This window comes from Etheostoma cragini, chromosome 9 (genome assembly GCF_013103735.1).
Source record: "Etheostoma cragini isolate CJK2018 chromosome 9, CSU_Ecrag_1.0, whole genome shotgun sequence".
Classification (NCBI taxonomy): Eukaryota; Metazoa; Chordata; class Actinopteri; order Perciformes; family Percidae; genus Etheostoma; species Etheostoma cragini.
In genome coordinates this window covers 21,762,344-21,777,480 of record NC_048415.1, presented here as the reverse complement: position 1 = coordinate 21,777,480, position 15,137 = coordinate 21,762,344, and the positions used below count along the sequence as shown (strand labels likewise).

Here is a 15,137-nt window from a genome sequence, read left to right as displayed (position 1 = left end):
TGTCTTGAGATAACTCTTGTTATGAATTGATACTATAAATAAAATTGAATTGAATTGAATTGAATTGAATTGAATTGAGTGAGTTAGTGAGTGAGTGATCTGGCGAGCAAGTGAGTGATGTAAGGACCACATATGAAAGTGGCCCAAATCTGAATTGAAAAGATCAGATTCCATAAGATTTGAGACACATGAGCAAATAAATCAGAATTGGGCTAATTTTGCCTGCAGCGTAAATGTAGCCTACCATGCATGGATCAAAATAAAAATACAGAATAAAAGCCATTTGAAAGCAGTATCAATTTTCAAACAGAAACAGGTAGGCCTACCAGTAGCTAGCGTAGCACAGGCCTATACATTTAGCATTTGGGGAGTGAATGATGCGCAATTTTCCCCACAAATGTGACACTACAAATTATTTATTCAGAATCCATAATACATACTTCTCTGTACAGATTTATGGACTGAGAATTTCAAGCGCAAGCAGAAATATAGGCTCTAATCCATTTGTTACTACAGGTTTCATCTATGCTGGGCTGGATCTGTCCCCGGAAATGTCCACGGCTTTCACTGTGACTGACAGACCCGAAATTGGAATGAAAGAAAGAAAATACTGACAAAAGGTAGCCGACAGTCGCACACCCAACACACGCAGGCTCAATGCATACAGCCAGCGGTGCTCAGATGTTTTAGAAAGCCGTATTTTACGGTGCTAAAATCCCTGATTATTTACATGGAGTCTGGTGGGTTTAGCGAACGCAATTTCGCGGACTTTTATGTTTTAAAAAGGATCTTAATCTTTAACAGAAAGGTCGACCTCCTTAGAAATCTTTTCCATCATGTTGTCAGACACTTATAATATTAATCTGAGTCTGTTAGCAGCAAAACGAGCACTTTTATGAACGTAAATACAAGCTGGACAATTGTCCTATTAACTTACATTGTAGCTTGTTTCTGCCGACTGGAGCGATCTCGTTTAATACTGCATCAATGTCAAAGGAAAATATGTCCTCAATAGTTTTTTTGTATCTGATTGTCAAGATGCTGTTGCAGAAACAAGCCTTGAGCAATAAAGCAAAAGCTGTCAGTAGTTCAGTAAACATTACAACATTATGAAATATTGAGACTTTCTATCTTGAAATAGTAGGACTATAAGGACTTTCTATCTTGAAATATTAGGACTTTCTATCTTGAAATAGTAGGACTTTCTATCTTGAAATATTAGGACTTTTTATCTTGAAGTTTTAGGATGGATTTTTTATCTTGAAATATTAGGACTTTCTATCATGAAACAATCCCCTCTGAGATGTAGTGGAGTTGAGTATGAAGTAGCAGCAGCACCCAACAATTTTTTCTAAAAATCAAAGCCATAGAAAAGCTAACCTGTAAACTGTGGTGCCTAGCACGGAGCTGTTTCAGCCAGTCGGGTTCCTGCCTGGCTCCGCTAACACCTGCTTCACTGAACGGACCCTCAGAGTGTCTCAGCCTGTCTGACAGCTGCAGGAAAAAGGACACACATGTACAGTATTTGTGTACAATTTAATTGATAGACACCTTTAATTACAGTACTCAATTGTTTAAGACACCATAAATATGTATGTATATGAGGATGTGGCAATACCTTAATAACCTCTCCAGTCAGCACAAAGAAAGGCTCCCTCTGTCTGAGGATCACCTGTCCTATCACCTCGCAGTAGTGAAAGGCCTGAGATGCATACCCACAATCTAGCAGTCGACAGGCATACAGAAACTTATACACCTGAACACAACGCAGCAATAGTCAGAATCACATGCTTCTTTATCAGATTTAAATAGGACTGTAAATGAGAATAATACAATAAAAATAAAAAAGCTACCTGAAAGGATATTATTGAAAGGCATTTGCCTCCAAGTCTCTGGCAGTACTCATACAATTCAGTGCACTGGATGGCAAGGTTTGTGGCAAAGTATTCAAAGGATTGCCTGAAGGTGAGGAGAGAATACAGCAAACCAGACATAAGAAAGATCACCTCAGAAAAAAAATTAGCTTAAACAAACATAAGATTGCCGTTTTAAATTCTTCATCTCTGATCCAAATTATGACTAAATTATTGAACATTGTCGTCAATTGAACTGATCAATGCATCAAGGAGCAAGCACAACTCACCTGTGACTGCTGCCTAGAAGCACTAGTCTTTCTGCCTTTTGTGTGAATACCCCAAAGGGAAAACTAACTGTCAAGTAGCACACATGGGCGGCATGTATTAGGCCTTTGGAGGCTGCACAAGGAAGAACAACACAAAACCAGCTCATATACTGTATCTGTTGAAAAACATTACAACCTCAACCTGTCAGTGCGTCCATACCGAGTGTGTCTCCCATAGTGACGACGGCCTTTTGTTGGATGGCAGGATCTCCTGTCTCATTGGAGAGCATAACAGCTAGATGGGGCCTCCAGTCTCCCCATTTTTCATTTCCACAACACTGGGCACAGGGCATCACCATCAAGACACTTATTGGCTAATAATATACAGACTGATGTTTTAGAAAAACAAAAATTGCAATTGTGTTCAGTAGGACGTTAGGAGACTTTATGTTCTGGATGTTTTACCACGGCTACAGCAGGGATTCTCCCATTCAGCAGGTGGAAGAGAGTCTGGAGGGGATCACTGGCTGTTAGCTGGCCTGTAAACCTGCCAAAGAGCTGGTTGTCTCATTGCACATCTTAACAAAGGCTTTATTGTGTGCTGGAAGAAGAGCTACTGTAATAAAAGCCATCACAGTTAAAAATAATATATGTTGCTACTCTGTACAAAAGTGCTACGGCATGATGATGTCAATCACAAATGAGAAAAAGCCTGATTATAGACCCTCGCCCCATACATTCCTCTACTGACTGTAGGACATACCACTGATGCCCAAATAGTTAGTAAAAAATGGATTGGGTTAAATGAGAAATAGTTCACAGAAACTGTAGTTTCTTGACATATTGGAAGTTTTTGGTACTTCTGTTCCTATGTGATTTATGCAGTGATTACAAAGCTTAAAAACTCTTATTGTGATATGCTTTTAACAAGTTTAAAGCATAAAAGCTCCCTCTGTCTGCTCTGACATGTCTAAGATGACTTTGCTTCTCTCAACTGTTCAGGACAGTGGTGAAGACTATGTTGTCAATTAAAGCATATCATAAGAGCTTCCTCTTACTGCTCACAATCATCTCTCAATTACTGCTTATGTGTAGAGTTGTATACAGATTTCTTGCAGCTATCATGTCTCAGATTACTTTGGTTCTCTTACCTGTTCAGCACAGTGGTGTAGGATCTGTTGTCCATTTTGCTGGCCAGAAAAAGTGCATGTCCCCACAGGCCGCTGCTCATAGCTGACTCCAAGGCCTCCTGTAAACCCCATGGGACAAACACTCAGATCCGAACACAGTACAGGGCAACTGGGATGAAGATGTAACACAAAGCTTTGGAGCCCTCCGTTAAAGGGATTTATAAGTATTTGAACACCCTGCTATTTTGCAAGTTCTCCCACTTAGTAATCATGGAGGGGTCTGAAATTGTCATCGTAGGTGCATGTCCACTGTGAGAGACATAATCTAAAAAAAAGAAATCCAGAAATCACCATGTATAATTTTTTAACTATTTATTTGTATGATACAGCTGCAAATAAGTATTTGAGCACCTGAGAAAATCAATGTTAATATTTGGTACAGTAGCCTTTGTTTGCAATTCCAGAGGTCAAACGTTTCCTGTACTTTTTCACCAGGTTTGACACCCTGCAGAAGGGATTTTGGCCCACTCCTCCACACAGATTTTCTCTAGATCAGTCAGGTTTCTGGGCTGTCACTGAGAAGCATGGAGTTTGAGCTCCCTCCAAAGATTCTCTATTGGTTTTAGCTCTGGAGACTGGCTAGGCCACACCAGAACCTTAATATGCTTCTTACAGAGCCACTCCTTGGTTATCCTGGCTGTGTGCTTCGGGTCATTGGCATGTTGGAAGACCCAGCCTCGACCCATCTTCAATGCTCTAACTGAGGGAAGGAGGTAGCATGATGCTACCAGCCCCAGGCTTCACTGTAGGGATGGTGATCTTGGGATGGTACTCATCATTCTTCTTCCTCCAAACACGGTTAGAGGAATTATGACCAAAAAGTTCAATTTTGGTCTCATCTGACCACATGATTTTCTCCCATGACTCCTCTGGATCATCCAAATGGTCATTGGCAAACTTAAGACGGGCCTTGACATGTGCAGGTTTAAGCAGGGGAACCTTCCGTGCCATGCATGATTTCAAACAATGACATCTTAGTGTATTACCAACTGTAACTTTGGAAACGGTGGTCCCAGCTCTTTTCAGGTCATTGACCAGCTCCTCCCGTGTAGTTCTGGGCTGATTTCTGACCTTTCTTAGGATCACTGAGACCCTACGAGGTGAGATCTTGCATGGAGCCCCAGTCCGAGGGAGATTAACAGTCTTGTTTAGCTTCTTCTATTTTCTAATGATTGCTCCAACAGTGGACCTATTTTCACCAAGCTGCTTGGCAATTTTCCTGTAGCCCTTTCCAGCCTTTTGGAGGTGTACAATTTAGTCTCTAGTTTCTTTGGACAGCTCTTTCGTATTGGCGATGTCAGTAGGTGGATTCTTACTGATTGTAAGGGGTGGACAGGTGCATCTAATTTAGGATAATAAATGGAGTGGAGGTGGACATTCTGAAGGCAGACTAACAGGTCTTTGAGGGTCAGAATTTTAGCTGATAGACAGGTGTTCAAATACTTATGTGCAGCTGTATCATACAAATAAATAGTTAAAAAATCATACATTAGGATTTCAGGATTTTTGTTTTTAGATTGTGTCTCTCACAGTGGACATGCACCTACGATGACAATTTCAGACCCCTCCATGATTTCTAAGTGGGAGAACTTGCAAAATAGCAGGTTGTTCAAATACTTATATTCCTCACTGTAACCAGTTCTTGAACTATTTATTGATATGGGGATTGCTATTTGAGTACATACGTAGACCGAATCACCATGACTACGTGGAGATGTGAAATGGGCAAACTTGTTTATTAATATTGTAATTTTCTGCGTTAACTGTAATGTTTAAACATATAAGGTATAAGGTAAGATATAAACTATGCCGTCCTACCTATCTTAAGTTCCTGCTGTGCGAAACATTAACTTTTTTGTACCATTTTGCTTTGCTACTGTCTTCGATAGACCAAATCTAGTGTTACAAACTGTAAAATCTCATCGCTGGTCAGTCTGACTGCTAGTTTGGGTTTGTCATTTTCTTTAATCTGTGGCCCAACAGCTAAATTAGGTCTAAGTCCAATGTTAATAAAGGTTTTGAAATATGAAAGCATCAAACATGCCTTTTAGATGAATGAGATGAGAGTATAAATCACATTGTCTCCTGTTTGCTCAGCACTGTTAATTTTATGTACGAGACGAAGGGGTTTTCTACTCAGAAATTATTGTAAACATTGTGATCAGGTCTATACTGTATATCCTGCCCTGGAGAGCAGAATATTTATATTCTGGCATTCACTGAGATTACTAGTGGGAAAAAGTAAGTAGGTACAATTGGATAAATATTTGGGGCACGTTCAATCCTGGTTCGTTTAAACATGTTTCAACGGAACGGTTTGAAACAATGTGCAATGGGCTTTGAGGTATGTTTTCTCTCATTTAGTAGTTGTTATCCAATCAGCGGTGACATCAATGTAAGCTTGTGGTAATAAAAGGCCCACACAGCAGTGGGTTCAAAGAACCACCGTTTTTCAGTTTGCTGCCCCCATGAGAAATTCAAAGTAATGACAACAAAACTTGGTGCGTCCACATGATACATGCCTTCCGGGACCATGCACAAAAAGTTACACACCAAAGCTTTAAGTAGGATTTTAAATGCAAAACATTTGAAATTGAATAGTTTTACAATGTGGTTTCGGCGCAAAGGGAACTAAAAGAAAATATGATGCAAATGCATATAGACTTAAAGGGTACAAACCTTCTTTCTTCCAGAAAGCAGCAGTTGAGTGTAGTTCTGCAGGTTGGTCTCAGAGGTCTCAGACCTCAAGCTGCTCCAGTTTTCTGTGAGGAGATCATCTCCTGTGCAAGGCAGTGTTTCAGCAGTTGTGCCCTCACTGAAGTCAATGAGTGTTGGAGCCTCCGGTACCCAGCTTCCATCTGAATGGGAGTCCTGCATCAGCAGCTCTGCGATATCTGAGCCAACTATTTGCTGAAACAATGGAAATGTAGTCATAATAAAAACGTGATAATTACATTGATGGATGTTTGATGCAAATGTGAACTATTTCCACATATAATAATAACAAGACATGATCCACTTACTCCATTCTGCCTGCAGAGCAGGATGAGTAAATTCCACAAGAGAGCAGCAGAACTCTTATCACGCAGCTTGTCATCACTCATGCAGGCGCCTGCCCTCTGGTGGGCGAACTCTATAGCATCTACTTTGTGCAAATCTTCCCTTCAAAAACATGACAAAACCTTAATTCACACAACATTCAAACATACATTTACATACAATCTTTACTCCTAGGGGGTCCTCACAGTCAATGCATGGGCGTTTCAAAATCATAAATTTTCTTTTTAATTAAAAAGTCCTTAAATGAATGTAACACATTATTAGCACACATAAATCCCCACTGATGATAGGCTTACTGACCTATATGTAAGGTAGTCACTAAGATTCACAGATACAGTAATCCTAAGGATTCTCTGTGTATGTTGAACATTAAAACATGATTTATAAAATTGTGGCAACAATTATTAGGCTATTTAATAGCTTAGTATTCTATGAAAAAAAGATGTGTATAAAGGCTTGAGGCCATCCTGCATGTTATTGTAGGTCAGTTTCATTTGCAACTTCATTTCATAGTTGTGGGTTCCTGTTCTGTCTCTATTTCAGTTAGGGGGTCCTTGATTTAAAAACGCTGAAGACTCCCGGTTTAGATTATTTAGTGGTGAGAATTTCCATCTCAGAATTGCACAATAAATGACAAAGCAATACCTAGTTAAGGGCCCTGGGAAGCTTCTCATTTCCTGCTGTTCCTTTGTCTCACCCAGAATTATCTGTGGATACATAGAGAAAAACAAATCTCTTTTGTTTTTATTCAAGGATACAGTTCTAGTGGTTCAGAAAATAAAAATCTTATATTATCAAGACAGGCTAGTTCCTACTTCCAGACTGTGAATTTCCAGCTGGCTGACATTCTCTTGCGTGGACAAGCGTGGAGTGACCCGTATCAGTTGGCCTGCTGGCCCAAAGCTGACAACCGCATGAGGGATTGAGTATTTCAGAGGAGCTGCCATCTGATGCATCGGTCCGTGCTCTGAGGAGATAAGAAGAATTCGTCATGATAAAAACTCAGTAAAGTGGACCTGAGAGAAAACAGCTTTACTTGTACGCTCACCTGCATCAGATGTGTAAACAGATTGTGCAACAGGCTCACTGTGTTCAGCTCCATTGATGTACTGACTTAGCTCATAGCTGCTGGAGGATAACCCTGAGTTTTTGGAACTTTCTAATGTCCCCGGGTAATAAGAGGAAACCTCTTCATTGTCTCTGGAGGGATTATCCTCATAGTCATTGAGGTAATTCTGGGAGTTGTCTCTGCTTTGGTCATACCTGAAAGAATGAAAGCAACAGTATATTTCATTTTCATAGAAATACATATTCAGTTTGATACTTTGTATTGCTGTAAAACATCATGAATCAGCCGTAAGTCATGACCCATTTGCGTTTGCTGCAGTAATGTAGTACAGTAGTAGCTTTGTCTTTGCAGGATAGAACCTTCTAGCACACATACATTTGACAGAGCAGGAAGCAGCAACAACCAGTATCGGTATGTTAAGAGGAAGACCTCAGTGGGGTTTATGTCTGACCAGACACACAAAAGACCGTTGTTTATTAAGTTATCTCTGGATGATTTTGTTTCCTGTACATTTGGAACTGCTTTTATCTTTTGTCGTCTCAACAACCGTGACTTATATCACTGTGGTATCTGTTAGAGCTCCCACTTGTGCTGTCTAAATATCTGGCACACCCAAAAACTTACATTGGCTTCCTGTTGGATTTCACATTGATTAAAAAAATGCCACCATACATTTTAAACATTAACCGGTACATGCATTATCATGATTTCATTCATGAAAAACCATGAATTCATGCATAACATAATGCAAGAACAATAGTTTAATCATAATGATCTCTGATTTATTAATGATAATCATGTCTTGTCACAGCAGTCACAGCAGTGTACATATACTGCATTCAGAAGAATTGCAGTGTTGTAATCATGGTAAACTAAACATTACTTCTTCATTACTTCATCATGTTTGGGGCCCTTCAAATAGAGTGCTGACCTGGTCCATCTTTAACATTGATCAATAAGATATGACTAATGGTGGTATAACATTTAATTCATTAAGAATTAAAGAAGTGGGTTGTCAAAATGATACTGAGGTCACTAAATTGACACAAAATACAGTATACTGCAGATTGATTTTTATAATTGTTTATTCAAAACAACATAAGTAACCTAAACAGTAATTCATAAATATCCCACTTGGGTGCTCACCCACTTGGGTGCTTTACAAATTGTACTTTTTATTAACTTCTAAGTGTCTGAAAACCAGAAATATCTTGTAAATTTGATTTTTTTTCCGGGGTCACAAAGATGATTGTCGCATATGCCACCATTCATTATATCTTATTTATCAATGCTAAAGATGGACCAGCTCAGCACTTTATTGAAGGGCCACAAACATGATGAAGTAATGAATAGAATTGGAAAGTAATTTTTTGTTAATCATGATTACAATGCTACAACTCAAATTAATTCACTTTACCCAAAGATTTACCTATAAAGAAATGGGCATCAGTAGTAAATCAGAAGTAATTATGACTGAAATACCTTAATTTATTAATTAATGAATGTATTGTTCCTGCATTAAGTCATGCATGAGATACTATTAATTCTTGTACTATTACTGATAGTTCATGAAGTACTACATGAATGAATTCATGCTTTTTCGTGCATGAAGTTGTGCATGAATTCACAATAATTAATGTACCATTGTGATATTTTTACCCTTAACTTTTCTTACATCTTTGAAAAATTATAATTGTATAGGTTTTGGTGACTAATTGACAAGTTTCTTCTGTTTTACCACTGCGCCCCAGTAACTTTTATTTTATTTGTTGTCCTACTTGTGTGTTACGATTCTATTGTTTGTTTCTCTATTACTTCCTTATGAATTTATTATATGTTGTTTTGCCTGGATAACATTTGTAACTTTGTTAAGAAGAGGATATACAAATAAAGTTAGTTGTATAAATATAACACACATAAGTTGTTTAATTTTATACATAACATTTAGTAAATGTATTTATTACTGTGAGTTATAGATCAATGAAAGGGTAGCAGCTTACCTGTAGTCCTCAGTGTAGGAGCCTGCTGAATGTTCCAGCTTGTATCTATTGTCATGGTAACGACCAGTTCTCAAAGAGTCTTGGGGACCCCACTGGCCAGTAGCTTAATGAGTACGAATACCATGTTATTTTGGGGTTATGTTTTTATCAAGAAATAGTAGGTAGTACACTGCTAATAAAAACGTTGCCGTCTCACTGAGTTCTTTTGTGTAACTGTACCTTGTTGTCCATGATGTCCTCTATAGTAGTCATGGTCATAATAACCATAGTTGTCTCTGTAGTCCCAGTGGCTCTGGGGTGGATAGTCATACCCATGCCTGGAAATGAAAGCCTCTGGTTACATTTTTGATTTGACTGCTTTATGTTGCACACATTCTTAAAAATACAAAACAATACACCATAAAGCACAACCTATGTCCTTCACATTGACAGAGAAAGAGTGTTTGCTGGAGAGGTCAGAAACCCTCAATTTATGATAAAAACCGAAAACTATTTTGTGAAACTAGAATACAAAAAAATGTAGAGCCTAAAATTTAATTTATCATTGCACTGATTCATTTTCTTCCTGTACTGAAAAAACTGATCTTGTTTTCCACCTTTTTCCTGTCCCCATCCTCATGGTAAGAGGTGTCTGTATCTCAGCATGCACCTAATGTGCTACGTACTTTGACCTTTTGCACCACCAAGCTGTGTATACACGCATCACACTATGAAGACTTTTGTGTTTGTATTGCACAGCATGATTAGCCAACGTACACTCAAATTATTATTAACACCTTGCAGTGACTTGGCACAATCCGTATGTTTAGAAAAATCAGTGTGAGGTAACACCAAATATAATTTATACAAAACTCTTAAATTTAAGCAATAGGATTCAGAGAGCTGTATGCACAGTCCCATTGCTGTACACACCTGGACTGGGGTCTTTGGTGTTCCGGACGGCCAAAGCCATAAGGAAACTGCTGAGTGTTGTGGGGATACTGCTCTGGTCTGGCAGGAGGACCGGTGAAATGAGCCCTGTAGCGGGCATCCGCCTGAGCCCAGTGCCTGTTCCTCACTCTAGGGTTCTGCAGTGGGTAGTTCTGGTCCCTGTCCTGCTGAGAATACCTGTAGTGGTCCTCTTTGTCTTTTGTTATGTGGGAGTGACGGCCAGAGTTGGGCAGGGTGGCATCTCTGTTACCTCTCAGATCCATGATGAACCCTCACACAAGATCAGTCCTCCCTGTTAAGGTAGGAAATTCTGTCTCAAAGAAATCCTTGTTTCAAAGCAAAATCCACACAGGTTCAATGTGTTTTGTTTAGGTTCTTTCAGTTCGTACATGCCAGATGAAGTCAAAGTACATCCACGGCTGCCACATCATTTCACAGGAAACCCAACAACAGCTGATAACAAGTTGGCATGATAACAAGAGGATAAAGTTCACAAAATACCGTCGCCCATGTGTTGTTGCTGCACATAAACCAGTGCTAAAAAGAGTGTAAATGATCCCAATTAGAGAGAAAAAACCTTACTAAAGGAACATTTAAAATCTAAATCATACTATGAATCCTTCACCTTCGTTGTATTTGCATTGTGTATCCCAGGCTGAGTATTCTCAGGGAGCTGAGGAAACAGCGGAGCACGCCCTGAGGAGTTTGACAGCTGCAGTCCCACAAGGCTGGAAAAAAAAGAAATCACGTCCATCTTCAGTCTAATTCGCACAGAAAAAAATTCTATTGGAACTTTTTCTCATTTCCAAACGACTAAACGTGTCCTCGGATTGTAAAGTACATGTAAAAAAAAAACTAAAAAAACAACAACTTTGAAGTCTTGAGTGTTGCCACGTTGCCGGTAGAGAAGATGCAGCGGACCGCAGTCGGTGTTTTAGAGTTGGGGTTAGGCTGGTCTCCAGTCAGTTTTAGTGATGTTTCTGGGAACATGGGTGAAATAAAACTGATTTCGAGTCAGACAACCTAGTTGAAACTGAACGTTTTTCTTACATTCCCACCAGAGGCGCTCTAACTCATAAAGGTTGATATGCTGCCTGTCAAGTCCTTTGTCAACGGCCTGACTCTATGCTTGTTAAGGTCCATTTTTTCCCATTCATTTTGTGTCGACCCTGAATAAATGAATACAATGTGTAGGCCTATGATATTTCTGGTCATGGCCGTTTAGATTTACAGTACACTATACTCTCTCGGCCTACTCACAATCCTCACAGCTACTTTATATTGAACTGCATTTGACACTTACCTTTATATTCTTGTTATCCTTAATTATGCACATTGTCATTTTTCCTGTATTCTCATGTGCCACATAACCTATGTATTGTTCACTGCAGTGATTTTGAATTGTCATAGTAAAAAACTGGTAGAGGCCTATCAGCCTATGAAAGGAATGACAGCCAGTAGGCCAATATCAGGACCCTGAAGCTGCTAAATGGATTTCCGCCATATCTCAAATGGTATTTTACATATCCACTGTTTTACTAATTACTTACTAACATAAGTAATTAGTATTGTGTATTTTTGTCTCACTGCTTGTTTTCTTCTGTCCAAATTTGCTCTTCGTGTTTAAAAATAATGAAGAGAACAGGGAGCCTCCCAGCTCTACAGACTCTTCTAACGAACTCTTACTTTTCAGTACTTTATCACTAGATGGCGTGAGAAAATATCGCATCAGCAGCTTCTAGTTGATATGGAACTGCAATAGCCCGTATAGTAGGCTAACATTTTAAATTAGGCTACTTCTTCTGGCTCACTGACTTTTCTTTGTGTGTGCTGATGCATTGGATACACTCTAAAGCTGCTATAATTTCCCAGTCAGAACTATTATTGTGTGATTAACGGTGAAGAGAGTTAATTACATGTCCCAGTAGTGACTGCCACAGTCACAGGGTGTCGCTATATTCATGTAGATAAGATGGAATGCAAAACTGTATTTCCATTGGACCAATGGGAACGGTTTATGCAAATAATTTGTGAGGACAGCGGGTTTTACTCGAGACATTCGACTTGCCAGTCATACGGTGAAAGTCTCAGCACACAGAAGCAGTTGGTTTCGCTCTGGATATTTTACAACACCAAACCGCTCGGATGTGCAATATGACTTTTGAAGAAACCAGTGGAGAGAATTCTTCAGAAAGGTAGCTCGTGCTTTTTTACTTTCTGCATTTCTCTTCTCTAACTTGTTTTAGATGTATACTTTATGTTTAAGATGTATACTTCATGTTTTAGATGTACACTTCAGGAGTTGAACAGTTTGACCTTAACCTGGACACGTTTTATTTTACTGTCAAGTAGGCCTAAGGTTTCTTTCATACTGTCAGCTTTGGCTGTCATTTAGCGATAGTTTGTCCATAGACTAACGTTACGTTAGCTAGTTAACACAAGAGCAACAACATCAAGTGGCTAGCAAAGCTTTAGCGTTAACCTAACTAAAATTAGTGGTGCTAGTTGTTTAAATAGCCCAACGTGTTCAATATTTCCTTGTCAAATCTGTAGGCTAATGACGCAGACATTTTATATTGTTATGTCTTAAGACATTTGTCTGTGCATATCATTACTGAGTAATATGGACATATAAATCTGAAATAGCAGTTAGCTATCGCATTGACTGTGTTCAGCGTTTTATGTTTCGCTGGGTGATATTAATGTGTCAAATGTCTATTTCCTTAGGATGGAATCGGTGCCTAAAGCATTAGAAGAGGTCCTGAGCGCTGCATTGCCTCAGGGTTGCATCACCGTTGGAGTCTATGAAGCAGCAAAGTCACTAAATGCGTAAGTTAACAATAACCACTCTAAGTTAGTTAATCTTCTTATAAGAAACGTGAGACAGATTTCATTTTCCTTACAACTCGTTCTTGTCTTTCCTTTTAGGGATCCAGACAATGTGGTGTTATGTCTATTGGCCACAGACGATGAGGACGATGTGGCTCTCCAGATTCATTTCACCTTGATCCAGGCATTTTGCTGTGAGAATGACATCAACATCCTGCGGGTGAGCAACTTGAGGCGTCTGGCAGAAATTCTCGGAGGAGTGAAATCCGGAGGGGAGCCCATTGACCTGCACTGTGTTTTAGTTACTGTAAGTGTCATGACTGCTGTTTACTATAATACTGCTGTAAAATGCTCACTTCCCTTCAGACTGGAAATAGAGTTGTTTTGCCTTAGTATCCGTTTGAGTATTAAGGTCGTTTTCTTTACTTCCAAGGAACAATTGCTAACAATGGTTGTGCAGTCAGAATGATTTCAGTATGTGTGCACATTTCATAAATCAGCAGATGGTAACTACTTTGTTCTTTCTTATGCAGAATCCCCAGCCATCCCTGTGGAAGGACCCAGCACTAAGCAAAGTGACCAGATTCTGCAGAGAAAGCCGTTGTTTGGATCAGTGGGTGCCTGTTATCAACCTGCCTGACCGATGAAGCTTCTTGGAATATGAATAGGTGTTGTGTGCATTTGGCAAAAAGTAACTGCACAAGGCCCGTGTTAATGTCTGTGTTGGACTCTTTCGGAAAGTCCCTCAGAGAGAGAGGGAGAGAGAGACACGGGAGGGGCAGAAAAAAAGAACACAAGGAAGCGGCAAAATGTTCCAACAAATTTCCCAGGTCATGGTGCACTTGTGGGCCAAGGAAGAGTGACTCAGCAGTCTGTGTCCCAGGATTTCCAATGTATGACAGGGCCTTTCTCAGCAGAGAAAGAAGCCTTTACAGGAAACTGAACCATGTGAGCAGACCAGCACACGTGATGGTGAGCACAAGCCAGGACTGGGTCAAAACAGACAGAGAACCTTGGTTGACAGAATTCCAATAACCGGACCCTGCTGGAGTGGACCAGTCATAGCTCTCAGCTTGAAGAAGTCCTCATGAAAATTTGACCAAACCCTATCATTTCTTTAACAGCTTATGTATGTAATAGTATTAAAGTCATGTCACTTTGATAACTCAAAAGGGAAAGTTTTCAGTTTATTGTTATTATTTTAAGGGCAATGCAATGTTTAGACTTCCACGTCCACTAATACTGTTTTGATGTGTTATTAATTTAATGAATCTATTTATTGTGCATAGTTCATTGAATTCTGCCTTGTTAAGTTGAATGAAATAAACAAACAACCAACAATGTACAGGGTGGTTTTGCCTTGATGATTTTGCAGGTAAACTACAGGTTTAGCACGCTTGTAGGAAGTCACACAGTGTCCAGATCAGTGCATGCCTCTTGCGCCCACAGCTAGCACATATGAAGCTTAACATGTTGCCCCACAAGGTTAGGACTTTGTCTTGGCATGTCACTGGGCAGGTTAAAGAAGGCACATGCATGTCTAACAGTACTGCAGAATGGACCAAAAGCATGATAATGTTAGAATGATTACCAACTTTTTACTTCAGTTTAGAATCAAAATTATGTTATTTACAACTTGACATAAATCTTCTACAAAAGATGGTGGAAGATATTACTTAAGTAAAAGTTGCAATGCACCACTGGAAATACTAGTTACTCACAAGTAAAAGTCCTTCATTAAAAAATCAACTTATGTAGTACAAAAGTATTTGCATTAAAATATTCTTAAAGTATTGAAATAAAAGTACACAATATGCAGGACGGCCTATGTATTTTTGTATTATAATTTCTTCTGCATTAAGTGTTGCAGCTGGCTAATTTTATCTAAACCTATAATACTTCATCGTATTTAATTTGTTGATAATGTTTTGTATTAA

The 15,137-nt window shown here is 39.2% G+C and overlaps 2 protein-coding genes across 2 annotated transcripts in view; one reads left to right on the top strand and one right to left on the bottom strand.

The window, feature by feature from the left end:
- sec16b (SEC16 homolog B, endoplasmic reticulum export factor) overlaps positions 1–11,346 on the bottom strand; it is a 15,566-nt gene extending 4,220 nt beyond the window's left edge. The window contains exons 1-15 of the mRNA XM_034882001.1: positions 10,354–11,346; positions 9,661–9,758; positions 9,442–9,544; positions 7,421–7,635; positions 7,188–7,339; positions 7,018–7,079; positions 6,336–6,474; positions 5,992–6,222; positions 3,274–3,371; positions 2,588–2,669; positions 2,343–2,460; positions 2,144–2,255; positions 1,854–1,959; positions 1,619–1,756; positions 1,381–1,494 (exon numbers count right to left, since the gene is read on the bottom strand). Coding sequence (XP_034737892.1) covers positions 1,381–1,494; positions 1,619–1,756; positions 1,854–1,959; positions 2,144–2,255; positions 2,343–2,460; positions 2,588–2,669; positions 3,274–3,371; positions 5,992–6,222; positions 6,336–6,474; positions 7,018–7,079; positions 7,188–7,339; positions 7,421–7,635; positions 9,442–9,544; positions 9,661–9,758; positions 10,354–10,634 — 2,049 coding nt within the window. The 5' untranslated portion in view covers positions 10,635–11,346. The remainder of the gene's footprint in view (positions 1–1,380; positions 1,495–1,618; positions 1,757–1,853; positions 1,960–2,143; positions 2,256–2,342; positions 2,461–2,587; positions 2,670–3,273; positions 3,372–5,991; positions 6,223–6,335; positions 6,475–7,017; positions 7,080–7,187; positions 7,340–7,420; positions 7,636–9,441; positions 9,545–9,660; positions 9,759–10,353) is intronic.
- Positions 11,347–12,316: 970 nt separating this feature from the next.
- On the top strand, positions 12,317–14,552 carry gadd45ab (growth arrest and DNA-damage-inducible, alpha, b). Its single transcript, XM_034882345.1, has 4 exons — positions 12,317–12,566; positions 13,099–13,200; positions 13,300–13,507; positions 13,734–14,552. The coding sequence occupies exons 1-4, from the start codon at positions 12,517–12,519 to the stop codon at positions 13,845–13,847; spliced, it is 474 nt and encodes a 157-aa protein (XP_034738236.1). The 5' UTR covers positions 12,317–12,516; the 3' UTR covers positions 13,848–14,552.
- The last annotated feature ends 585 nt before the right edge of the window (positions 14,553–15,137 follow it).

What these genes read in the sequence shown, in the direction of transcription:
- gadd45ab (XM_034882345.1), top strand. Translation starts at nt 12,517, where the DNA reads ATGTGCAATATGACTTTTGAAGAAACCAGTGGAGAGAATTCTTCAGAA. An exon ending in GGAGAGAATTCTTCAGAAAG is followed by an intron (nt 12,567 to 13,098) that starts GTAGCTCGTGCT and finishes CTATTTCCTTAG; the next exon opens with GATGGAATCGGTGCCTAAAG. An exon ending in GCAGCAAAGTCACTAAATGC is followed by an intron (nt 13,201 to 13,299) that starts GTAAGTTAACAA and finishes CTTTCCTTTTAG; the next exon opens with GGATCCAGACAATGTGGTGT.